Below are 27,875 nucleotides of genomic sequence, written 5' to 3'. Positions count from 1 at the left end.
GCATGTGGGAATGAAGTTGCAGTTCTTCGACTCTGAAATTGTTTTACCTTAAAACTGAATTTCTGTCAGTTTTTCTTTTGAATGAAAATACCTGAAAATTGTCATGGACAATATTAACTGATCCCACTACACTGTTAGTGCACAATATTTGGTGATCTGTAAATTGGGATGCAGTGTTAACAGTGTGTAGTTCAGGTAACTATGGGAAAAATCAAACAACCAGGGACCCCATTTTTTTCCCCCCACATTAGAGAAATAATTCAATATGGCACTTTATTTGTCTAGTTTGGATAAGAGAAAGTACAATATGGGTGAGCATGCAGTACAGATCAGATTTTAAAAGTGTTTATCTTCCTGATAATAAAAATTAAGGTATTTCTAACAGTGAAAACTGTATTTTTTTATTTTTTATCAGTCAAACTTTATGACAGGGATTAAGTATTTGTAAGCACAATGCGTGAAGAGAAAAACAAGTGTGCATGAGCTGTGAGGCTGACTCCAGTCACCAAGGATGGCTGCCTGGTCCTGTACATGCATCTGCCAGTCACCACCTGAGGGAGCAGAAATGTGCTGGAGACAGATGTGTGCACAATGTCAGAAATACAGGGGCTCATTAACTCTGGGCTATGTCAAAGAAAACACCCAAAACTGTTAATTTCTGCCTCATTATTTGAGTATTTAAAAGGCAGCAGTGAAAACCACCACTCAGAAAGCCTTCAAGAGTCTCACTCCTCATCTACACAATCCTCACCAACGCCACATCCCCACCCTAGTACAGAAATAGTGTATGCTCAGAACATCTCAATTTCCCAGATGTTTAGTCAGAGAACTTCTGTCAGTGGGAGCTCAGCACTGAAACTCACCTGCAGGAAGGCTTCATGATGTCTTTTTCTGGGGCTTCCCTTGGCTTCATCCTCACTGTCCTGAGTTCCCCTGCCACAAAGGGTGGCTTATCCTTCTCCCTTCCCTGACATTTGAGAGTTGAAAAAAGCTTACACTGATCAAACAGTAGCAGTAGAAGTTATTCTCTCTTCATGGAGGGCTATCCCTGGGTAAAATGACAAATACCAGGCCAGGTCAGGATTTCCACTCAAGAATCCTATTGCATTGCTCCATGGCCCAAATGTCTTGGGTAAGCACAACCTCGAATTTATCTAAAATGTGAATGAAAGCCTGACTGCAAGCTTTAAGAACGTAACTACTCAGCACACTACTTGGCATATGTTCCATTTAAAGAAAACTTTAAAAGGTACTGAAGCCAGCAAGATCCAGTAACTCTATTTTAAAGTACGTAACTGGGATTTATTATTGAAATAATTGAAGGATATATGGTAATACAATACACAGTTTCATTTCTTTTCTCCATGGTCATGCCTTCATCATGTTCTTCTGTTCCTTATTGATAACTCAAAATTCAGGTGCATAACTGGTAACCAGAGAGCTCTGAGGAAAAATTTAAGCTCAAACTTTCTTTATTTGCCTAATTTCCTAATTGCTGTAAAATCTAAGCAGAAAGCATTTGTTTGCTTTCTTCTGCTGTCATTGCACAATGGACTTACAAATCTTTTTACAAGACTTAAAGCAATTCCTCTTTGAGAAGACTTTCTCGTATTTGGGAATTCAGAGCCATCACCTCTACAACATATCCTTCTCCAGATGTGATTCAAGTATATATATACTTTGCAAATATTTCACTGGTAGTCTGTTAGTTTTATAAAGAAATGTGTAGAAAAATGATGATTTCTCAATTAAAATACCTGGACTTGGGAAAAAAAGGAGTAAAATCAAACAAAGACGCTTAACTGTCTCTGTAGGAAGGGTGCAGCATTCTTTTATAATTTTAATTTTAAGCCCTTGTGTCCTACTTGATGGCTTCTTTAATGCCTCGATTTTATTTCAATGCATTATGTTCTTTAAATAAGACACAAGACAAAAAAATACCAGAACAACACACAAGTATTTTGTGACCATACCTAAATGCATATATGTTAGATTTTCAATATTTGTATAACAGAGCTAGGATACAGAAAATTACAGTTAAGGGTGATACAACTAGCCCTAACTCTGTATTTCACATGGTTAAAATGACTAAGGTAGAAACTCTACAATTCTTATCAGATGGGAGTTTAAATCATTTCCTCATTATTCTGAGCCTACTCTGGGATTTTTCCTCCTGATTTGCATTTCTCACTCTATTTTGATGATCAAAATCACTTGTCTCTGGAGATCAGATAAAAAGCAATGCTTAAGTTGGCACCACTAACAAAAAAAAAAAAAAAAAAAAGAGAAAAAAATAGAATAATTAAATAAAATGGTAAAGGCAGAGCATATCTGACTGTTGTCCAGGCTGATGTGCAGTCTGATGGTTCTTAGGTGAGGATTCTAGTCTAGAAATTTGCCTTTTTATTCCACTCCCCAACATTTTTATGATTATTCATTAATTCTAAAACCTTTGAGGTAAGCAAGCCTTGATATTCAAAAAGTTCTGAACTTATGAAATACCAGAGCTAAAATTAAATGCACCTAAATATGCCCTAGATATCTGTAATACAGACTTCTACACTTCAGAGGAAAATATTTGCTCAACGTTTGTTACGTTAATATTTTAGTGATGAATCTACATCTATTAAAAATCAAACCCAGGTCTACATTTTGACTATGTAAAATCTTATTTTATTCAGTATTCAAGGAATCTTGTCTTCTCCTTAAAATTTCTAAAAAAAATACAATCCAAGTTTTTTTATTTTTTCCAAAGATCAAAAGTAGTAAAAATTGCAAAAGAAAATTCTATCCTGATCTCAAATAAAACAAAGAACAAAAACAAAACCAAGAAAAAAAAAGACAAAATCAAAAACCAACAAAGCAAACAACCAAATAAAAAAAACAAACAAAAAATCACAGATCCTAATTTTAAATAGTTCATGCAGTCCTTGCTCCACACATAAAAACAGACATCATGGTTTTCAACTCCCTAAACTAATCCTGCTCATATTTTTTTTAATGAGCATTAATATTTTGTCCTATTCTTCACTTGCTTTACTAACTTTTTCCTAATTTTTTCTTTTGTATTCATCAACTTTTTTTTTTTCCTGACACCTTCACAAATGTATTTCAAAAGACATACTGTTTTTAGGGTAATTTCCCCCCGTTCCCTTGCACACACATCCTGTCTGGTTTTTGTCAGTTCTGGTGCCAAATAAGAATTAAGAATCAAGCTCTGCAATGAATATTTCTTCTCAGTTTTCACCAAATTCAAGACTACATCCATAAAGCAGGGATGTGACATTACATGGTGCTTCTATGCACAACAATACTGAGGGCATGAATCATAAAAACGAGGCACTGCAAAATGCAATAAGCCCAGATGCAGGTTTTTTCTCTTTGGTTTTATTTAGATGCCTAACAAAGAGATCCATACAAGCGAGCTTATTAGTGGAAAAGTGCTGAAATACCAAGGAGAAAAGCTGTATCCTAGATATCTTCTTTCTCAGAAATTATTTATTGGGGATAAAAATTCTGAACCCTTTTCTGTGTTAACAGTTTAAAGCAAACCTATTGTGATAAAATGAAGAAGATGATGTTGTCCCACTGATTGCTCAGTGGATACATAAGCTACAGATATTTTTAAGTCACTCTCCTGTTATACGTTGGTTGAATGCTTATTTCCTACCTCCTAAGTGAATGCTCTCTCAAGAGCATCACTCAAAAAAAAAAAACCACAAAAAAAAAGGAGGAAGCTGATCTGTTTTATGTAGGATCATTAAATATTTATCAGGCCCAAAAAAAGGGAGAAGGAAGAAAAACTACAAAGAATCTGGTGGTTAAAACAAAAGGAGGGAGTATTCAAAAAAAGGAAAGTATTAAAGCTGCATCTGCAGCATCTTGTGTGAGTTTTCTACCTACCTCAGTGAAAAATGAAAAACATGTAACCTCTCCTCCAGCCACATTTTGCATGGGATATAACTCTGAACTCTGAAAATGTCACTGACTGGCTTCCGAAAGAGAATTAGGTATATCTACTTTATGATTTCTGACAGTGCTTAGGCATTAATTGGCTTCTAGCTGCTCAGCAGTGTAAAGTTCAGATGCTTCTATGTGCAAGCAGATTGGGGACAGACTTAGATGACATTTCAGGTACCCATGGAAAAAAAATCCTGGAATCTTACTTTTTTTACAGATTCAGGCAGGTGCTAAGATATTTCATGTGGAATCAGACAAATAAATGCATGTGGGTGTCTAACCCCCAAAGGCATGCCCTCACTTATCAGTAGTAGTGCTGAATTTGATTTGTGTCTGATCTGATTGGGCTCTAGAGACATTGCTCCAAGTACCTGTCCAAATTCCGAGGACATGTTGACTCATATTTATAATGTAGGTCAGCAAAAGTTAGATTTCTATAGATAAGGGGTTCTCGGTATAACTTGAGGAACTTAGTGGTAGAGCTCAAGCTATTAAAAGATATTTGGGAGTCTAAAGACTGACTAGGGTTTTCAAAACCATTTATATGCCCTACAGTTAGTCATATCAAGGAAAAAAATACCCACAAGATGCATGTAAAACTCTTAGCACCAAGTTGCCTTTAAAAATCTGTCCTGAGAATGTGCTGATGAAAAGCTTCCATGAACAAGACCCTACAAAAGAGTCTAAAATCTCTACTGTTGATAAGAGCAGTACCAACGTGATGCACACTGTGTCCACAAGTAAGTCAATACTCAAATCATAGAACATATTTGCAGTGGGAGAGGTGCAGCCTCATGTAGTCTTTGATGTCGGCAGTCTGAGCAATAGCAGCACTGGAAATGAACCATCAGGACATTCCTGCAAGGTAGCTGGTGAGTTAGTGTCCCAAAGTCTCCTGTACTATGCTGCCATAAAACCTGTCCTGTCATCACTGTTACTGTCCCCTTGTGCTAACCAAAGTAAATCGATCAGGGTGGCTAAAATATAAAGCATCCAGGTTGCAGCAGAGGTATTACTGAGCTGCCACAACTTCATCTCTACAGTAAATCAGTAGGATGTGCTGGTGCAGTACTTATCCCTTATCTTTCCTTTAAATCAGCCGTTCAAAGATCTCTTATTGCTGTGCAGTGGCCCAAAGAGAGGATTCCTCCTTTACAGCTTGCCAGTTCAATTACTAGCTTCATATGGATTTTGGAATTTAAGGAGCTGATGCCTTGCTACAATCTTTTGATTCAGGCAGACAGTCTGACCTCTTGGCACCTCTCGGGTCATTTATATAAGACTTTCTTCAGAAGGAAAAGCTAGAATTCTCTTTTGCTTATTTCTTACAAAGAAAAGCTGATGTGGGAACTGATTATCCAACACTCTATGTAGCAACAATTCCTAGTACAGCAGTGTCAGAATCTGAGTGAAATAAAAACAGCTGTTTACATTTGTTCACTCACTGCCTCTCCCGCCACAAATGTTGAGTCCCCCTCCCTTATTCCCTCACCAGTATTGCAAAAAAAAACCCTACCAAAAACAGTGCTTTAATATATTGTAGTAAATCTGGTTTTACTACCCAACAAAGTAAGATTTCTTTCCCCCCCCACCCCCACTATATTAACAACTGGATGATCTTTGGAAGGCACACAGGATCATCCACTGTTTGAACAACAAGGTGCTATGCCTCACTGAGTTATGCTCAGTGATTAATATTGATTTAGAACTTAAAACCTGTGAACAAAGGATTCATTCAGAATCACATGGAAAAATCATAAAGGAATCCCAGGACTATCAAGCATCTGTTGAAAACTGTCTGAAAGGGTTTGGTTTGTGTTCAGGCATAAGGTGATATGGAGTGAAAGCAGCAAGAAAAAGTGGATGAATTTGGAGCCACTGAACCAGAGAAGTAGCAAGTAGGACTGATAATTTGATCATCTGTGTCTGTATCATCTCCTGCAAGACCATAAATTGTAGGCTTGAGCACCTGAACCTTCCCTTCAGGCATCTTTCTCATCTGAATTCTCTCAAGGCTGTTGAAAATATTGATTACTGCTGCCTTATCGCTAAAAGGACAGCAAAAGTAATGGGGGCTCAGAGGAAAGCAGTAAGTGATTGAGACATGAAAAGTTTTCCACATAGAACTTTAAAGATTTTATCTGTTTAATTTAGAAAGGAGACAAAAAGATGTGGCTTGATAGAGATGTATTCAGTAGGTAGGACTATACCTACATCATCTGCTGTTACACACCTTTTATCTTCCAGACTAAAAGTCAAAAATGTTAAAAATAGGAACAAAAATGTTTTGTAGAATGACATCAGCAATTTAGGCAATGCACAGCCCCTACACCTAACAAAATGGGGATTAGAAAAATATTTGACATGTATGTGAACCCCAGCAACAATCCTTTTTAAGAGATAGCTAAGTACTAATTGTGCTTGGGTAAAACTTAGTCCCAAATAGACTGTGACATCATAATCTGCCTAAATGTGTATTTAACCTTCTCCCAGGTTCTAGTTCTGGAAATTTACAGATAGGAGAGGATAGATAGGTTTCTAAGGTGATGTTTCTACAAAGTGGGAATCTTAGCTACATAATTCTCTTATGCTTCAGATAAATTGGAATACTCTTTTAGATCACAACAAATGATAAAATTGATGCTTACTGTACTAACAGCAATAAACACAGATGGAAAATGAGAGATATTACTGAGGAAATTATCTCCAGCTGTAGGCTTCTTGACCAGATTTTTATTGGATTGTTTGTTAGGATTCATATTATCCCTTACCATTTAGAATATCTATTCCCAAAGCATCATGCAACCTCAGTGGGATGACTAGCAGTCAACAAATTATTCCCAGAGAAAATCATCCATTGTTAACAATATATACCAAGATGTGAATGGTTCACTGAAATTACACCTCTGAGAGTACCTACAGCAACATTCTCCATCAATCCTGGTGCCGAATGGTGCTTCAGGTAATCCCTTGGTTGGAGGTCCTCTTGCCTGCTCCTTGCTGTTTCCTTGTTCCCTCAAGACTGCTCCATAGGTGTTACTTTACAAGTTGGCTTGTACTGATAAATAAGAATACTGATACCTTAAGTGCTTATGCATTAACACCCTGTAAGCTTTTTATGAAAATAAAAGAACTGTTCTGAGGTTTTGTTAACAGACATAATAGTTGTCTTTTTAGCAGTGTCAACCTAAATCAAGTCAAAGGCAGTATTAAAGGAGTCTGCTTCTTTCCAGAAGCTCTTGAAGGGAAAGCTGAACAGTCTATAAAGATTTTCCTCTTCCTCTGCTGTCATTCTTTACTTTCACACCTGCCTGAAGTCAACTCCCCTTCTATTTCCAGTCTTTGCCTCTCTAATCCTCAATGATCTCACATTTACTGCTGGCATCTGCACAAAAGGTGCTCAGACATAACTGGCAAGTAAGGATGTCTAGACAGTGAAATTTTACTTTACTGTGGTATTTCAGATCGTTTTGGATTTTCACTTCATCCTGCATCATTCCATAGGAAAAAAAAAAAAAAATGCACTCCAGAAAACAATATTGGCACTGCTGAGTTTTTAACAAAAAGAACAGTTTCTTTCATTTCCACTGGTCTTCTTCGTACTTAGTTATGACCTGTTTAGCTTTCAAGCTGACTAGCTTGTCTGGAAAGCATGACAACCTGTCTTGTCATCAACTCTATGGAAGAGAAATCAGGGAACAGGCAAACACACCATGTTCCAAGCTTCAGAGAACGCTGCCTTGTCTAGGGGTTCCAAGCCAGCCAGGGCTTGGCTTGTCAGGGTGATATAAAGAATGCTCCTTTACTAATACAGGAACCACCTGTTTCATTTTCTAACCTGTGAGCTAACCTGAGCTAACCTGTGGGATGGCTCACTAGGCTGCCATTTGGTTTTTCATAAAAAGTTTTAAGAGAATTACATGTTTGCACCTTTCAGTTGTACAGAAACTTCGCCAAATATCTCTTGTGGAAAGGTTTCAATCAGCTCTATCAGGATCCTTGTTGAGAAAAGGTTGGAGGGATGGCAGATTCCTGTTCCCACAAGATCTGTAAAGGTTCCTTCGTTAGGAAGAAGCTACAGTGTGCAGGACAGATATTGGACTGGATTGCCAATCTATGCTGTTCCTTACTACAAACAAGGAGAGCTGCTAAGTACCTAGCATTCATTAAATCCAAGGTTGGCAGAGAGATACACCTACTAATTGGCTGACATTCCATTTGAAGATACTCCTGTATATTCTGTTCCTCAGTCTGCAGATATTTTTAGGCCCCTCATTTATGTAGATTTTCTTTTCCTAAGGTATTATTTTTATCTGCAGTGTCTTTGCTGTAGACTTTAGGCCTTATGGGATTCTCTAAACAGAGAATAATTTGTCCTTAACAATATGTTTGTGATCAGTGATTTTTCTCTTAGTTCTTGTAAAGCCAGATTCTCATGAACACTTTTCTTATGACTCCAGGCCTTTCTAGGATTACATCTAATTTGCCACACAGAATTTCTGCACACAGAATTAAAGCCTTTAATCACATTTGGTTTAGTGACTCCTATTTGCTTAGTGATCTTGAGAATATTTTGCATTCTCTTTTGCCCTCCTCTAGGGCTGATGATGACTTGATTGATTTGCACAATCCACCAGTGACTGATTTCTTAGACTTCTAAGATTTTTTAGTACAGAATATCAGTCATGTCTGCTTTTATTATTTTGTTTTACTGCAGAGTAAAACACAAATATGGGTGACTAGAACACTAGATATGCACTCACCATGCAAAATATCCATTAAAATCCTTTTAAAATTTGGCTTGTTATTATTACCTGCAGTGTTTTTATGAGAAGATGGGTAGGACATGATTACTTGTCATAAATGAAGAGCTGCCTAGTGCCAGTGAAACCTTGCACTTGTTTCTTCTCTGAAAAATTATAAATAGAACTGAGCGCATAACCAAAAAAAAATAGTTCAGTGGCTGAAAAGCAACTTTAAACAAAATTTATATTCATAGCCATGCAGGCAGTAGCTTGAAAAGCAGCTTTTATAAAACATATTTAATGTTTACAGTCGCTCAGTGGCTGAGAAGAGTAATACTTTTAAAATATGTTTAATGTTTAAAACCACTTGGTGGCCAAAAGAACAGGTTTTACTAAAACGCTATTTAATGTCCAGAGTAATTTTGTGGTAAAAAAAACCCAACTTCTTTTTAATTTTTATCATTTACAGCTGATCTGTGGCTACTAAAAAAACTATCAATACATGTTTTATGTTTACAGATATTATGTGCCCGCATAAAAACGAATTTTTACATTTTTCAATACTACATGTAAATATGTCAATTTCTTTCCCTCATCAACTGTCTAATTAACAAAAAAAATTAGCACATAATCCCAAAAATTCTAATACAATATATCTTGAACCTAAAGGTGTTTATACAAATAGCAAAACTGCACTATAATTTAAAAAGCTTCTCCTTATATTCTAAAAGAACTAATACTCAATACCATGTAAACAACAAACAATATTTAGAATATAGATTTAGAATGAACCCAATAGCTAATTTTAATAATTAAATAATTGCCTGGACACCTAAAAAGGTTAGGTTGTATCAAAAGATGCATATGATAAAATGTATTGTTTGATTTATGCTTCTGAGCTGCAGTAAAATCAGTGTGTGGAAACAGAGTGGTTTTAACTGCTGTGACATGGGTTCTTAGCTTTGCCCACATACAGTTAAACACAATCACACAGAGAATCAAAGAATGGGTAAGGTTGGAGGAGACCACAGTGAACACCTTGGTCCAACCTCCCTGCTGGAGCAGGGTCATCCTAGAGCACATTGCAAAGGATTGTGTCCAGATGGTTCTTAAGGGAAACTCCACAACCTCTCTGGGCAATCTGTTCCAGTGCTTGGTCATCTCATTTTCAGGTGTAACTTCCTCTGCATCCACTTCTGCCTGTTACCTCTTGCCCTACTACCTGGCCCCAACAAGAAGAGGCTGGCTCCATCCTTGTTGCACACTGCTTACCAACATTGTTCAGGTCCCTTCCCTGTTGTTTCTTCTCAAGACTGAACAGGCTGAGCTCCCTCAGCCTTTCCTTATAAGAAAGATGCCCCAGTCCCATAATCCTCTATTTTACCCTCCACTAGACCTGCTCCAGGTCTCTGTTGAACTGAGGAGCCCAGATCTGGAGGTAGCACTCCAGCTGTGCCTCCCCAGGAACAGAAGCACCTCCCTCAGTTTGCAGGCTATGCTCCTCCTAATGCATCCCAGGATACCTCTGGCCTTCTTGGCCACAAGGACACACTTCTGGCTCTTGGAGAGCTTGTTGTCCACCAGGGCTCCCAGATCCTTCTCCACAGAGCTGCTTTCCAGCATTTCATCCCCCAGCCTGTGCTGGTGCATGGGGTTATTCTTCCCCAGTTGCAGGACCCTACACTCGCTTTTGTTGAATCTCAGGAAGTTCTTCTCTGCCCACCTCTCCACCCTGCCAGGGTCCCTCTGAAGGGCTGCACTGCCCTCTGGGACATTGGCCACTCCTCCCAGCTTTGTACCATCAGTGAGGTACAAAGGAGGCCTCTGCCCCTTCATCACAGTCATTGGTGAAGAAGTTAAACAATATTGGACCCAGTATTGAACCTTGGGGGACTCAGCTAATGAAAGGCTTCCAGCTAGGACCTGTGCCACTGATTACAGCCCTCTGGGATCTGCCTTTCAGCCAGTTCTCAATCCACTTCACTGTCCACTTATCTAATTCCCATCTCCTGAGTTTGTCTTTGAGGATATCATGAGAGATAGAGTTGAAAGCCTTGCTAAAATCATGTAGAAAATATCCAGTGTAGGCTTAGATATATGTGAGGTAAGAATCAAATACTTTTAAATAGTTTCAGCACAAATACTGACATTTTGGGACTGTAAAAACAGTTAGCAGAAAACAGCTATCCAGTGTCTCTTTTTAACATCCAAAACTTCTCAGCTTTGCTGGGAATTTTGCTGTTCACATGTTTGTATAGTCCTGTGTGTCAAAGCTTTCATTTTATGTAGAGTGTCCCACCTCACAGCATTTGCCAAATGTCTTAGGTTCGCTGACAATTTCAAACAGCCAGGGTGTATGAAAGGAAATTCATAGTATGGCAAAAACCATTATCCTTTAACTAATCCAGTCTTGATTTTCTGCACTATCTTCTCCCTCTCTTTTGATCTATTTTTTTTTTCTGGCTCCATAATTGAAGCTGCCTGGTTGCCCAGTGGTCTATCATAAAGAAACACTTTTGTTTCAAAACCTTTCACTGTCTACTTGTAGTATTCTCTCAGTATCTCAGTGTTGGATTTTTTTAAAATCTGCTTTTTGTTTTATGTTTTATGCAATGTCCTGTATAAAGGGAAAAACACTATTTGAGAAAAGGATAACAGCCCTAACCTGCCTTTCATTCTGCTCCTTCCTTAAAACTCATCCTCCTACACAGTGGCAAAAAAAAGTTGTTCTGATGATCAGTGCAGTAGACGTATCTTTTCAAAATTAAAACAAAAAAGAGAATCAGAAAGACAAGAGCTGTAATTAAAACTACTGAACCATCAATTGTGGTGAGTTATCTGTCACCTGACATAGCCCCAGGAAAGAATACAGAAAAACAATGACGGAACATGAATTTTTCTGAAACATAGTCTGAATGACCCAGGGCACCAGGTCTGACCCAAGTGGTGGATGAAATTTGTACACTTTAATAAGGTACTAAATTAAAGGACATGTGGATATGATCCTGTAAGATGGAATTCAGTACGGTTTTGTTAAGGGAAGTTGCTCTTCACTAAACCTATTAAAACTATTGGGTGCATCAGTGAGTATATAGCTCAAGATTACTGGCATAGATTAAGAATATGTAGATTTCAAAAAAGTTTTCAGCAGGGTTCCAAAGCAAAGACTTTTAAAAAAAAAGAAAAAAAAGGAAGCTTAAGATACAACAGCTTTTCCTTATATAATCCAAATAAAAAGGGATCTAAAACAGTAGGAATAAATTGCCAGTCTTCATATGAGAGAGGGGTTGCCACTGGCATCTCTCTTGGATCTGAACTCAGAGGTTGCCAGTAAAAGAGAATATATGAACAGGTGACAGCTTGACAAAATGAAAGCTTTGCTGCAAAGTGCTACAGGGGAATCTTAACATAGCATGAAACTGAGAAAACGGAACTTCACATGGAGAAACACAAAGAGGCTTCAGAAAAAGTAACTTATCAGTACTTCTGCAGAGGTGGGTTGTAGCTCCATCACTTATTAACTCTTGATCTCGGGATTGCTATGGAAAATCCTCCAAAGATTTCTTCTCAGTGATCAACAGCAGACAAGAAAAAGGAAAATGATCAGTGGGAATAATTCAACAAGGAAAACTGGATAAAAATAAGACATATTCAAGATGTTTGTATCTCAAATATGACATCCAACTCCCATCATTTTCTCTAAGGACTTGATAACATTAGAAAAAAAAACCTGGAGACCAGGCAGGAGCTGGAGGGGCTGCAGACAATGGCTGCAGACAGATTATGCTGCCAGTTACCTGTTCATGAGCTTGCATAATGCCATTCAAAAGTACCTCTGGTCTCAATGGATTCCCTAAGTAATATCATCTGCAACAGCCTGGGTAAGCTTTTGGAAACCCTTAAAAATATATCCCCAACAGCTAGGAATCTGTAGCAAAGGCAGGCTCATTCAGCATTTGCTCCAATGCCTTATAGTCCTTCCTTCCCCAGCCCCTGCTCACTGTAAGCTTCAGGCTAAACTCAGGCACACAGTGCTAAACTGCTCCAAACCAGAGTGCAGGTTAACACCCACCACTTCACCAGGTTAGTCTTCTACATATTGTAATTCTTGCACATGGAACTACATAGACGGATATATTAAACATATGTTCCATTATATAAGCCAATGTTTAAATAAAAGCCAATTAAGTATTCACTCCAGAAGGAAAACTGCTAGAAAATTTATAGAGACTATTTTCACACTGACAGTGCCATGGGAAGCAAACCCATAAGACTCTTCAGGAAGCTGCTTTGCACCACTGAGGAACACAATAAAAATAGACTGATATCAACTTTCTAGTATCATTGGCCATTTCAGTCTGCCATGGTCATCTGGAGTTTGTAGAGTCCCACCTAATCAATAAAGAGTTAATGTAGTGGAAAAGTATCAAATTGAATAGTGGTGGAAAGAACATATGGCACCTGTATATTATGTAATTGTTGGGTTTTGTACAGCTCTAGTTGGTCAATGTATAAGCAAATAAGAATAATGCAAAGACCTTAGAAAACAATTAGGAGACTGTGAATACAGAGGTTATAAATTAGCTCTTAAAATCAGCATATTCAGTGAAAGAAACGCATACGGAAGCAAATTCATTTCTGTGCACATTTTTATGTATAAATATATAAAATATATATAATGATATCTTTCCTTGAATGTGTGCTTAATGCTGCTTTGCCCCCATTCTCAGTCATCTGGACTGATAGCTTTAATAAGGGGATAACCTTGGTTTAAACTCAGCTATATTTGCATGCTTACGTCAACGATATTGCAACAGAAGCTGGCACAGCTGCCAGAAGCAACAACACAGTTGATTAAACTATACTTAAGGAGAACATGTTTTGCTAATACAAACTTACAAATGGAGATATTAGGGCACCCTTTTCAGTTTTCATAGATAAATCCACGTTTCTGCTTATTTCTACATTTTGGAATCTACATTAAACCAAGAAGATATTTTCAAATAAAGATATTGATAAAACCAATTCAATATCAGAACAGAAAAAAAAAAAAACAACAAAATAAAACCCCACAAGCAACATTAGGAGTTCAGCTCTTAAGCTTTTATAAGTCTCTTCCTAGGCATAAGAGTGCAGCATAGCAATCTATGTTCTTAAAATATTAGTTCTGCATTGTAATTTGGCTCCATCTGCTGAGTTTTTCCGCAGGGAATTTCAAATAGTTTGTAAAATATTTTTCAAAAATAATAAATAATAAATAAAATAATTTACAAATAGTCCTTCAAAAAATAAAATCTTCACCATAAAGTATTATGCAGCTCATTTATCATGTGAGCAATACAATTTCAACTTTGGAGGCACTGATATCCTTCCACTACAGTGTGGAAGCTGTGCCCACTTTGAAACTATCAGAAGCACTGGAAATCACAGATGGGTACAGCAGCCTGCATGTTACAACAGTTGGTAACCCAAGGGGCTTTTCAAGAGAAGATCCTTCCAGTTTATGGCTGCGATTGACTTTCCATCATACAATAACAGATTACAGTGCATGTATGGAAAGAACAAGGCTGGCTGTCCAGTCAAACTTTGGCATGAAAGAGATTTACATCCTAGCTTGTATTGGGTAAATGTCCCTCTAACGTTTTTCCTTAAGAGCATATGAAGGAATTTGGCTCCTGGTAAGGAAGGCACTGCTAAGTAAAAATAGCAGTCCTAAAACTATCTCTTCAGAAAAGAAATGAAATATATTCAGTACCACTTTCTCTTTTAATGAGAGATATTGATTCAAAGGAAAAACAAACCAACACTAGAGTACACAAAATGTAGAAGAAAATTCAATCTTCCCTCAATGTAAATTTGAAGCGATAAAGTAAACTTCCACCTATAACATGCATAGAAAGCAACAAAAGTTCTAAGAAAATGTGCTGTGCAAAACAAGGATGTGACAGGTATATCTAAGTAATATCTCTGTGCAGAAAAATAGAACTTGAGAATGCCACGAATTTTCATTTTTTTGTACTATTTCCAGTAAAAAATTGCCAAGATCCAGTTGGTGTACAATTTTATTATAACACTCTAACTTCAACCCTGATTCCAGAGGTGAATGCTATGGCATTATTTCAGCCATCCCAGATTCAGCAATAGCAATTATTAGGAAGTCTAGAGACATTAGAAAACTGAGAACAATGTAGCCATGACAATTTCTAGAAAGTACCATTACTAATATTATTACAAATAACCTTGGGATAAAGTACCAAGGATAAACTAAGTAAACCTTTGCATGCAAATGTCATGAAACAATAAAAGACTTCAAGTCACTAGTCACAAAAGCTTGTCATGTTGACATAAGAGACTAGTAAGGGTAAATAATGTAGTGTTTCAGTGAATATCCCACAATTTCCCAAGAAATATGTGCATGAGTGCAGTTTATAATCAATACTTCTGTAAAAACTGCAGTATGTGAAATTTGGAACATTTGGTATTTAAAAAGTGGCAACTAGAGAATGAAAATGTTAAAAAAAAAAAGAAAAGAGAGAAAGAGTTTATCTGGGTTTTTTCCTAAGCCAAGACAACCATATGCTGCACCAGCTGAAAAATCAAAGTGATTTTCAATGTCAGCCTCAGGCACTGGTAGGTCTAAGCATCTCTAAAGGTGCAACTAAATGGTACTGATGATAGAAAGGAGTAGTTTTAGATCCTCTGAGAAATCAGTGCTTGCATAAGGAAGAAAAACAGATAAAGAGAACAAGAGAATAGCAAGACCTACATCAGAGAAGGCACAATCTCCTGGCACACTACAGAGGATATTTCTGGATACAGAGGCATTTCTGGAGATTTTTGCTGCAAGACAACCTAACAGCAAAAATTCTTATGTGCTTTAGTAGGCACTAATTGAAGTTTAGACTTGCATTCAGGGAACTCTTTCCTTGCCTTGACTTTTCTGATCAATTGTAATCCATCTTTTATTTTTTTTTATAGAGGAATAGATAGAGTGAATATAATCGAATTAAGAGAAGACCAAGATCTATTTTTGCCATGGCATCTATGTCTGTTTTTCTAAAGGAAAATAAATTAAAAGGCATTTCTTTTAAAATGCTGTGTGCATGTCACAGCATGCTCAGTTGTACTCATTTAGTCATGCAACTCCTCATCCATGTAAAAGCCGCCAATATATGGAACACCTTGAACAGTATTTCATATGAAGTAAAAGCTCTGTTAGCATTTAATCTTCTGCTTCACACACATATTTAGGAAAATAACAAAGAAAGATGGGGTAGGACAACAGAGTAAGGGAATGAATGTAGGCACTGTGTTCTACTGTACTAACACCATCACTGATTTTCATTTTTTCTTTCTGATAAGGTTTTAAACACAATTTCACTACCAACCATACATTCACTGGTGAGAAATGTTATTCTGAATTTTCCACAGACACAGGTGTCAAAATGTAACAAATGGTTTTTATCTATACATGATACAACTGTAAGTAATATTATTATGCATCTTATTAGGAGAAACAATAGTGTACCTATATTGTGAATCTACAGACAGAGTCTTGTAGGTGACTGCAGTGAATGCTTCTCAACACTTCTATAAGATTAACATGATCATCTCTACATGCCTACTCACATCATATTTTAGCACATTCTATTGCATTCTACTGCTCCTTACCACAAAATTTAAAATAATACCTCATTAATTCTATGTTGTACACAATTCTTGCGTAGATAGCTAGCCACCTCCCAGATTGACTTTAAAAGTATCAACATCTGAGGTGTATAGCTGAAGGAGAACAGTATCCCTCTGCCACTCCAAAGTCAGAAAACTTCCAAAAGTGTTAACAACTACAGGGAGTATTAAATGGCTGGTACTGGCTTGTGAAGTACTGGGGAAATGCAGTTTAGGAGAGAGAAGGGCAATAAGCTGGAACTAGCATTGGGAAGTTAAATGACTCCCAGCCCAGAACAAATTAATTTCTGGTGCCTGCAGGGAAACCCAAAATGCCATCTGGCAGCAGGACACAAGCACTTTGCTTATGTTACAAACACACTGCTCAGGACCACTGCAGAATCAGCCATCAGGAAGAGAGCAAAAGGGCCCATTTAGCCTATTCTCCTGCTCCAAAGCAGGATCGATGCTCTTTATGTCATTCCTGGCAAATATCTATCATGTTGTGAAAATTCTTCAAGCAAAAACCTATTCTGGTACTTCAGTATCATTACTGCAGTCCACCTTTCTCTGAAAAGAAAATTATTCTGTCCTCTGTACACTAGGTTTTGGAAAACTTACCATGTTCCCAGGCAATCTTTTTTTTTTTTTTTTTCAAACTTAGGAGTCTGATGCACTAAAAATTTTTTTGGACATTAGGCTTTTCAGAACTTTAGCCACTCTTGCTGACTCTCATTCTTGCATTGTGACCAAGGCAAGGGCAATAGTTACTCTGAACATGCAGAGTATAACAGGACTTGAATAAAGAATTGCCCCCTAATGCATAATTAGGAGATCATGGAAGTCCTGTAAGAGTTTAAGAGCCACAAAGACAAAACCATTTAAATGACAAGATGCTTTACAGCAAACAGGCAATCTAATTTTTTTTCCAGCAAACAGCAAATGTAAACTAGGAAGAGAGGGGAATGCACCACATTGTGTGACATAACAGGTTTGGGGTTAGAGGACCTTAGCATACCTTCCTTGAATATCTTTTTGTTTTTAACTCATCCTACCCTTAAAAACTTATCACAGGTACTCATATTACAGGAGAATAAGTTTCTAAATAAGCAAACAAAGCTAAAACAAAACTGTAATCTCTGTACATCTAGGCACAGAATATTAGAAACATTTCTAAAAATAAGTTTTAGAAATTTTTTTTTTTTAATTTCAACCCTCTCTCAGCAAGAAAAGTACACTTAGGTAATTAAGTAATACGCAATTAGTGATCAAGCATTTTCAGCTCCTTACTCACCTACTGGAGACATTTCTGGGACGCTGGCAACATAAGGCCCATCCAGGAACTTTGGCTCATTATCATTAATGTCCTGCACTTTGATGATGAACTCTGATTCAGGCTCCAGTGGTTTCTTGGTGTCAACATCCACAGCCTGAGCCCGGAGTGTGTAGAAAGGCTTTTCTTCTCGATCTAGGCTCCTTATGGCATGAATGTCTCCCGTGGTCTCATCAATGGTAAAAACCGTGCCAGCACCATCTCCTGAAAGGGTGTATTTAACAGTGCCAACTCCCTTGTCCAAGTCAGAATGAAGCTGGAGAAGAAAAAGAAGAACAAAAGAGAGGACAAAAACATTAATGGTTTTTCCTAGGCTAGACAGCATTTTTTTTTTTTTAATGTAATAAAAGACATTGGAAGAACCAATTTCTTGAGTCCTTAACTGCCTCTAAGTGCATGGAAAAAATGTGGGTAGTATCTTATGCAAGACTTTTACTCCTACCTAGTACAGCACAGACTTGCTGCAGTTCAGCAACTAAAACTGCAATGAAGCAGGGCTTCACATTTGTTATAAACTGAAATTTAGGATCAAGTATGTAAAATCACCCTTAGCCGCATCAAACAAATGTGAGATGACATGAGAGAGTGTCAAAAACTTTCACAGGCATTTGGCTTTCAGAGAAGAAAAAGGGAAATATCTAATTTTTTCAAGAGCAAGAGTTTGATGGCATCAAGAACTCAAAGTCAAACTTGGTTAAAAAAAAGAAAATGTACACCTCATGATTACAGTAAATGCTAAACAGAACTAAAAATACTGCCTTTTAAACAAATACTTGATCCCTAACTTTTGTATTTTCTGAGTAATCACACCGCAGAGTATGAATCTAGAAGTTTCTTCCTCATTTTGAAAGAAGAGAGAAGTCAATATTTTCTGCCTGAAATATCAATATATACTTTTTTTTTTTTTTCTGGCTATTACTCTGATCAATCTCTAGTTATGATTTTAAAACAAAATAAAAAATTGCATTTACATTCTTGGATGTTTTTGTCCCTTAAATCAGTGTCTATCCTACAATAAAGTGGCCTTAAACATTATTTTAAACACAGGGCTCTTTTAAATCCAACTGTATGATGAACTTTGTCAGATCCCTTCACCTGCTCCATACTCAACCTTTAAATATATCTAAAACCTTTGAAAAGATACACAAGGTTACATCGCTGATGTTGAAATACTTTTTAAAATATTCATCAAGTTTTCCCAGCTATTGAGGACTAAAAAGATCTTCTATAATGGCCATTGGTCAGAATGGAGTTTTCAAGAGTGAATTCTCTTAAGCCGAATTGTAAAGCGATTATGGATATAGGCTTTATTTACATGATGTCCTGCCCAAGGTGAAACACAATAGAGGAAACATGGGATATGAAAGGAGATTATGTAGAAAATGAATTACTGAGAAACTAAATGGTTTTGGTAATGGGGCAAGAAGCTTAGCTACAGAAAAGGAGTTAAAGGCAATTACTGACATTTATAGCTATTGACTTGAAATTGAAAATAGGTCCTTGTGACTGTGGAAGAGGTCGTGGTTTGTGGCACAGAGCGAATATGAGCTTAGTCTCTTCTTTGTCTACTTTTCTCTTGCCCAGTGACTATATTAATTTCAGATCTTTCATCTAGCTGCCCCCACATGTGATTTTAAATTATCTCTCCAGTCCAAATGAAAGTATTTTGCTTCCAAGGTGTTAAATATTTCCTTGCTTGCAAAATGAAAAGATAATGTAGTCTGAGATAATTAATGTCAATTTCTTCCTCCTTATTTTAATTTAAATGGCTCAAAACTTCCTGCTGTTTCATTACACTCTGCTTAGTAAAAACTTGGTATTTTCTTTCCATTATCATTTAGAGGCTTACAGACACACATCAAGAGAAAAAAAGAACCAAAATGATGATAAAGCTTGAAGAAAAAAATGTTAGAACTTTTCAGAGGGAACCAGACAACTGTTTTAGTAGTATCCCTATATTAAATAAAATTTATTTGGGCTTCATTGTGAAGACTACCTTGATGCATATGCCTGGAAGTAATAAAATCACAGAGCAAAATAATGCAACTGTGAAACAGGAATTTGTAAACAGGGAAGCATGACAAGATTACTCCCATCTCCTGTCATTGGATCTGGCACTAAAGCTGAGATGGTTGAGTGTGTTTCTGATTGCCAGCTGTAGGTTTTGTGTTCAGCTAGTAACAAATCAGGCTGTATTGCATGTCTTATCTGAGCCCTTGGATTATACTAGAGAGAATCAATTATAGTTGCTTTTCCTAGCTGGAGAAAAAGCAGGAGAAGCAAGGTCTCCCAAGACAAAGGAAGACTGAAATAAAGAGACTTGACTAAACATATGTTTTTTTTTCCCAAATGTATTGGAGAAAGAAAGGTTTACACCTGGTAGGAATAGCAATTCTACAGTTGCAGATGTATTCACTGGGCTTCACAAGTATCCCTCAGCTAGTACAACCTAGGAGCCATTCCCCCTATTTTAGCAGAGATGCAATGCTCTGCATTAGCTGGGATGTGTCATGTTGTATTTATTCACCAAATCTGCTGATTTTGACATAAGCTTCCTAGATGACATTGCAGGACAATGTACAAATGCATGCTTATTTGTAACCCACACCAAGCTATGCAATTTGTGGGTCAATTCAACGTTGCACAATCAAAATTACATGAGTCAAATTACTGCAGGGGAACAGCTGATTGATTAATTTAAAATTAACTAAATTCTCCAACAATAAAGGGAATGCAAAACTTATATTCAGATGCAAGGATGAAGAGCAAGAAGCCAGCATTAGCTGTACTTACACAACACTAGGAAATAATCCGGAATTTCAACACCTGAAATTTTCCAGAAAGCAGTTTAGGCTAAAGAATAAGTGCTAGCTACTGTGTCTTGATTTATGTTCTACAAGCTGTATTGCACTGGAAAAAAAAGACATTTATTTTTTTGTGCTGAAAAACAGAAGATTTGTGAGAGACTAGTTTTTCTGACACTGCCTCCACAGCAGCTTTGGGTTTCTATCCCATTTCACCTTCTCACTCACACTTATTTTCTTATTCTTGGTCTTCCATTATTTCAGTAAAATTAAAGGGCAAGAGAACAAATGCTCAGATATCACCTACTTCTCTCCCCACAAGATGTTTACATTCCAGAATCACCTGAATTTACTGCAACAAGGTTTTACAAATGACTGCATTCACACAGGTTTTCTTAATTTTATGTTTTCCCTATAAATCTTGAATATTAAAAATGCAGCAGAGGCTTGTAAATGTGAGAGATTCATTTCTATCTTTGTTGAAATTTACACTTGTATTCTACACACAGTTTGGTGTCAGATCTTTGGGCAAATCTACCCCAAGTGTAAAACTAATAATATCTTGCAGAAAAACTCTGTTAGTGCAGAAAATCATGAATATTTTTCCATGATGGCAGAAAAAGACATATCATTCCATAATTCTTGCTAATGTGTACAAACAATAACACATATGGCAAAGGAAATTACTGATTTGAAAAAAAAAAAAAGAAAGTATGAATAATAAGATAGAGACTATTGTAAGACACATTGCATAAATCTATGCAGAAATTAAAGCAGTGTTTTTTGAATCATATCCAGTACCAGATGCCAGACTGAGCCAGTCTACAAATCCATGTGATCTAGCAATCTGCTTCAGCCTGTAATAGGCTGAATGTTAGTTTGCTACAAAGAGGATGAAAAGTTGGTAACAGCTCTCTACTAGCACATCTGGGAGAAATTATTTATTCAGTTCTTCTGACAGTTTCTAGCAAGAAGTATCATTGTTTGTGTTTTAGCAATAAATTAAGATCTTACTGCTTCAATAACTCAGTGTTATCAGCTCTGTGTCACTTCAAGAATTCATACACCTGCACAAATCATTTCAAACCACAAGAAAGACCAGTAAATGCATTAGGTAATGTACTTCAAGAATGGGTCTATACTCCTAGGCAAACTGAGAATTGCAGGAGTAAGGATCAGATATATTTGTTCCTCAATATCTTGTGGTTCTGATTTTCTCTTCAGTATCCTATTCATCTGATCCTCAACTGTTCACCTTCTCTTTCCTTAAATACTTCTATGACTTCTATTAATACAATAATTTTGAAAGTCAAATATGTAAATTCACATACATCGGTAAAAAATTTGGAAGCAAAAGAAGCTTAAAAAATTACAAGATAGTTTACTTTAAAATGAAGCAATCACTATACCCCCACAAATCAAGCCAGAACAAGGGCTATGACATCTGCCAGGATTGCTGTGATCTTAACTTCACAACAACACAGATATCGAAAAGTTGTTGTATGAGTTGACAACTTCCCCGTCCACATTTCCCACATGTCAAGGAATGTTTAAAACACCTAAACCGATATATTTACCCTCTGATACACTCTGAGATACTAGGTCTTATTCCGCTGCCAATTTCACAGGCTGAAAAAAAAGAAATCACTGTCCCATTTATTTGTTACAAGTAAATCAGTTTAAATGTTACATTGCAGTGCATATCTGGACTTTAAAAATGGCAAATGTTTCAGGCTATTAACCATTCCTTGCCTGCACAACAGTATTAGTTATATATTCCACATCTGTATCTTTAATCATTTTTCTTTATGGAATATATTTTACGACTTTACTCCGTTATTTTATCTTCCTGCATCTACTCCCAGGTATCGCCATTCATTCTGTAGCCCCCAGCCCCTTTACTTTCTTGGGTAAGATGTGCAATGAAAAACCAGAACATCCATTCAGCTCCGATATTATCTAAGACTGAAAATACAGAATGATGGCCTGAACTGAGGAAAGGAAAAAAAGGCCATTTTTGTGCAGTTAACATAGACCCAAGCAGGCCCATTTTGGCAAATCTCTACTGAAAAATTGTGTGTTGGAACAAGGATACCCACTACAAGAGAGCAGGGTGTAAATGAGTCTGGAGACTTTCTATTTGGAAGGCTGCCCTTTTAAATATAATTATTCTACACATATTTTCTCTTGGCAAGAGCTCTATGGTCTACACAGATTGCATAGCTTCTTTTAAAAACTGATAATTAGAATCTAATGCACTGCTTTCACACAAATATACTTATTCCTTCCATCTAAAAATACGTAAACCTAGAAAATTTTCCTAAGATTCAAAGGGGTATGGGGATGCCAGAGACTTTAATTCAGGACACGGAGAAATAAAAAATAAAAACCCAAACGAAGTTATAGCTTTTCTTTCTTTCCCTCTCCATCAGACACACACACACACCACTGCAGAGGACGTTTAAGGACGAGGTTAAATCTGCTCACAACACAATCAGTGCAAATGTTTCCTGATCCTAAAAGTTTGGGTTACCTAGGGCATCTTCTAAATAATAAGTTAACATGCATTAGTCATGCAGACTAAAGCATGTGTTGAGAGGAGTTAGGACACTACTACAAATGGGTCAGATGAATGACAATAGGTAATCGGAAACAAGGAGCAACTAAAATCCCCGAATCAGAGAGTCCTTGAGGATAAAAAAGACCTTTAAGATAGCTGAGTCCAACTGCAAAATCATGAGGTAAAAGAAAGGTGAACAAAAGGAGAAAAGAATGATTTTTTTTTTTAAAGGTCATTTGGAAAAGAACAATTTTCAAAGCTGAAAATTATTTGTGCTAGGAAGAGGTGTCTTTTTGCTAGCTTTGTACAGGCCTTTATAAGAGACTCCTATCTGTGAGCCTGCTTTCTTAGTACTATGAGAATTTCAAAGAATAATTAAAAATGTCAATTAAAGGATGTGTATGTGTGTGTGTACATATATATATACAAAAATTTGAAAAATAATATTTGAATTAGTAAAATGTGCATCTTATCATCATGATTAATTTTCTTTGTGTTGTATTTCTTTGTCATCTTTATTTGATGTTTAGTAAAATATCTGCTTCCAAGAATTGACATTCTTCTAACTAATTTTTGAAAAAATAGTAATAAACAACATGGTTCTGCATTTTGAAATTCCTTATTGTTCAAATTTGATTAGTATTCAACCTTAGTCAAAAGCAATTAAGTAAAAAAGAATTTATACTCTTTTTTTAGTGATTCTTGTTTCACAAATAAAGCCGAGCTTTATTAAAATTAAAACACTTATTATCCAATTAAATAAAATATTCTTTCCTTCTGTCATGGGGATTTAGTCTAAGCACACTAAGTCAAAATGGACTTTCTCAATAATGAGTGTGGTTGTCAGGTAGAAAGATGATGGCAAATGAGTCATTAGAAAGGAATAAAAACAGTACCTGACCTCAGTTCAGAGAAATCTTCATCTTTACCAACCTCATGCACTTGAGGAGTTAGGGACTGTTAATTTTCTAATAAAAATCTTCTCTACAAGAATTTTTTGTTGCATTTTGTGGAATTTAATAGCAATACTTCTATAATCACAGTGAAAAAACTCCCAATATTCCTTTGATGGGATGCCATATATGTAAAAATATTGATAAATGAAAAATGCTGTGCACTAGTAAAACACTAAAAGAATAAATAATTCTCAATAATTTCTTAATATAATTTAATTATACAAGTAATTATACATATAAGGGACAATTTGCATAGTTTTCTGATTATTTCTACTCCACCACTTCAGCTGGAGCTGGTGCATATAGAAACACAGTGTTTTGCTCTGCCCTCTTTAACTTTAATGCAAGAATCAACACAAAAATAAGTTTTAAAATTAAATTATTCTTACTGATCTCGTATAACTCCATGTTACAGTGTGCTCTATGTACACATGTTGATAGGTTTCAGTTCAGTTATGTTGGATGTCATTTGAGAGAAATGCTCTGCAGAATGGTGACAGCTGATGCAAGCTTCAGTCTGTTGAGGTCTTTGGGTATAGTCATTGTCAAGTAACAGCATAATCACAGGTTCCAACTACAAATTCCAGTATTGGCCATTAGACAACAACAGGAGACAAAATTTGAGGAAATTTATCAATTTCCAATTTCTTCTTTATCCAGCTCAATTTTATATATCCTTCCTAAAGATTATGAGCTACAATGTAGTATGCAGCTGCTGATGACAGCTCAGTGTAAAAGATTCTACCATATAATTGTTTTTAAATTTTAGAATTTTTCAAAGTATTAACAGGAAGTAAGGAGGGGATTGAAAGTGCAACCATCACAATCCAAAACCCTTAATTCATCACATGAAAAATGAGGTTGTGCCATGTATCCTCATACACATGTGCAGATTTTCTTTTCCTACGGTGCACCCAAAATCTCTGGTAAATAATCTTCTGGGTTGAAGGAGCCTGTGGAAGACATCACCTGTTACTAATGGATGCATTTGAGTTGGCACCAGTAGGCTTGGTTTGATCCACACCTGTGAAAGCACTGCTACTCCCTCTGCACCCGTGCCTGGCTGGAGTCCCTGTGGTTAAATCAGAGGATAATGTTGATGTCCAAAACTCAGAAATGAGGGAAGGGAATTTGCCACAAACAGGGCTCTGGGGGAAAAGTCATCCCAGCTTTAGGCAGGAGATATCTGTATTCCCCTTCAAGAGAACACTTATTCACAGATTCTGGAAGCTAAATGAAGAAAAGACAGCATGACATACGAATTCTAACTCTTGCTATTTAATTGTGAAAGATCAGCAAAATGTTCGGTGGCATTGCTGTAATCAATTAAAATTGTAAGTATGAAGGGGTGGTGATCTTTTTAGGTGGTGATTGCAGTATTTCTTTTTTGAAAGAGGAATCACTATCAGAATATCAAAAAGATAATACATACTGACAGCAATACATTATTTTGTATTACTGTAAGTATGTATTATGTATTATGATACTGTGTTGCCTGCTGTATCTCTTCTACAATACATATAAAACATCAGTGCATCAAAATATTAATTTTGCTGTATGGATAAATACAATAAAAATAAACACTAGAGAATTAAGAAGTCTTTATGTGATTTTTTTTAATAAAAACCAAAATTTCTAAGACACCAGTTAAAAGAGAGTTTAGAATTTCTAATATCTGTCTACTTATATTTATGAAGTTAATCTCTCTGCAGATCACCAGATAACCACTGTGAACAAGCAGGAACTTTATGCTGCAAAGTGTCACTGAAATTAAGCTATTGGCAAGGTTAGAAATTTTCATTTTAGAATGAAATGTTTATGCTCCTGAAATGACAAAATCTGTTTTCTTTCTAGGGTGTGTGAATGTGATCCATTTTCTGTAGAATTAAAGTCTATAGATCTCTTAAGCTGCAAGGTATAAAATCCTGGTTAGTTACTTGGACTTTTCTACACATAATAAATACCATTATCATCAGAGGACACGTGCTTCATTCCTCATCTCACCCAATAGTTATGACACTATGGACTTTTATTTTTATTTGAGATTTAATTTGTGATGGAAGCTATAGCTACAGCCAGTCAGTTGCATGAGATTTTTTCTCTCACAGGAGTTGCCCTACCGATGCTGGTAGGGATATCTTGTGTGATAGGGAAGAAAGTGTGGGGTGTGCCATTCAGTTTCTGAAGTGACAGACAAAAGGACAGCTGCCTGTTGACAACTGCCATGCTGCTGGAATAGAGATCTTGACTCTGAGCAGCTTCCCTCCTTTTCTTGGTGGTATTCACTTCTCCACCCTAAACATCTGGACCTAATTGAATTCCACTAAAATTCTTTATATCAAACTGTCCCATCTAGTTAGAGGAATTGAATAGCTGACTTATGTAAGCTTGGTTCTTTCAAATTAATTATGGAAAACTCAAATTTCCTGCTGGAGTTGCTCTGAGGGGGAGGGAGCAACCTGCAGGAGGGATGGTAGCTGTGAGGCAGCATAAATTTCTATACCACAGCTGGAGCTAAGAGCATCTATGCTCTTCAGCTATGCAGCCATAAATATCTAAAGGCAAAGTAGTCACAAAGTAGTTATCTCCTACTGTTCATCAATCCCTAACACAGAAAACCCTAGTGAGGGCTTAGCTGACCTCCATAGTCACATAAATGGCGCATGGGACCACACACAAAGTGAATCCCAAGCCTGACTGGCTTCCTGAATCAGGTGTGCAAAATATCCAGAGATGGCTTCTCTGTAAAGCCAAGGGCTCAGTATCATTCCTCGAAGTGTACCCTACTTGGTGCTCCTAAACTAGATTTGCTCTGCTTCAGGAAGTCACAATTTTATGACATGCAGAGGCATGAAAGGACACGTTACACAGACTCTCATTGCCCATTAGTCTCAATAAGCGGCACTTTTTCTATGCCCAAGATAATAATAGAAATAATAATACCAACAACACTGATAAGTACACAACTTTTAGGTACTTCAAAAAGGCACTGTGCCAAAAACAAAAAGTGACAGGTTCTTGAACTTAAAACATAAAAAAAAAGACTAGAACTGCAGCAAATACGTGCCTAGAAATGTGTGTTGAATGAGAAACAGTTTAAATACATTGCATTTGTAAAGTTAAAATATTATAAACTGATTATAAAAGCTTATGCTTAATTTTATACTGATTGGAACCTTATTTAGCAAATATATCTTCTGCTATTTTCTGATTTATATCAGTGTGCCCTTCAACTCTAGCTGGAACTTGGAAGGTTTGGAGTAAAGGTCTACTAAATGCTGCTTGTGCTGGTGAAGATTTCTTCATTTTTATCCTTCCTTTAATTCATTTTTCTTTGTTTTTTTTTTCAATTTTTTTTCTTTATTGACCGCCTAGAAAATGAATGTTAAAAACTCCCTTCCTCATGTATTTAAATTTAATGTTAAGTTAAATACAAAAAACTTGCTCCATAAATCACACTTGCTGTAAAGCTCTGTCAGTTAAGGTGTCTCTTTTTGTTTGATAATGATATACTAGAACAGGTAGGCAATGACAGAGTAGAAAGATTTTACCTCGGCCTGTCTATCACTGTGACAAAGCATGCTATCATAAACTGTTTGACCAGTTCTCTTATATAAAAAGGAAAAAAAAAAATCTTAGTTCCATCATAGAGATGAAAAACAAAAAAAAACTAACTCATATATTAGAGGGATAAGACATTTAAAGGCACAGAATTTTATGAGTGAAATATGATATATTTTGAATTTTTAATCTCTTTGTCTTATGTTGGCCCAAAGAAAGTCAGGCAAACATTCACACTACAAGAAACACAAAAAAATAATCCAGCAAGCATGAACAAATAATGCTCAA

The 27,875-nt window shown here is 36.5% G+C and overlaps 1 protein-coding gene across 1 annotated transcript in view; it reads right to left on the bottom strand.

Annotated features, from left to right (window-relative positions):
- Positions 1-27,875, bottom strand: part of CDH12 (cadherin 12) — a 222,036-nt gene that overhangs the window by 106,005 nt on the left and 88,156 nt on the right. The window contains exon 3 of the mRNA XM_059854378.1: positions 17,668-17,962. Coding sequence (XP_059710361.1) covers positions 17,668-17,962 — 295 coding nt within the window. The remainder of the gene's footprint in view (positions 1-17,667; positions 17,963-27,875) is intronic.

Source organism: Haemorhous mexicanus, chromosome 1, assembly GCF_027477595.1.
Source record: "Haemorhous mexicanus isolate bHaeMex1 chromosome 1, bHaeMex1.pri, whole genome shotgun sequence".
Lineage (NCBI taxonomy): Eukaryota > Metazoa > Chordata > Aves > Passeriformes > Fringillidae > Haemorhous > Haemorhous mexicanus.
This window is presented reverse-complemented; position numbering and strand designations above follow the sequence as displayed.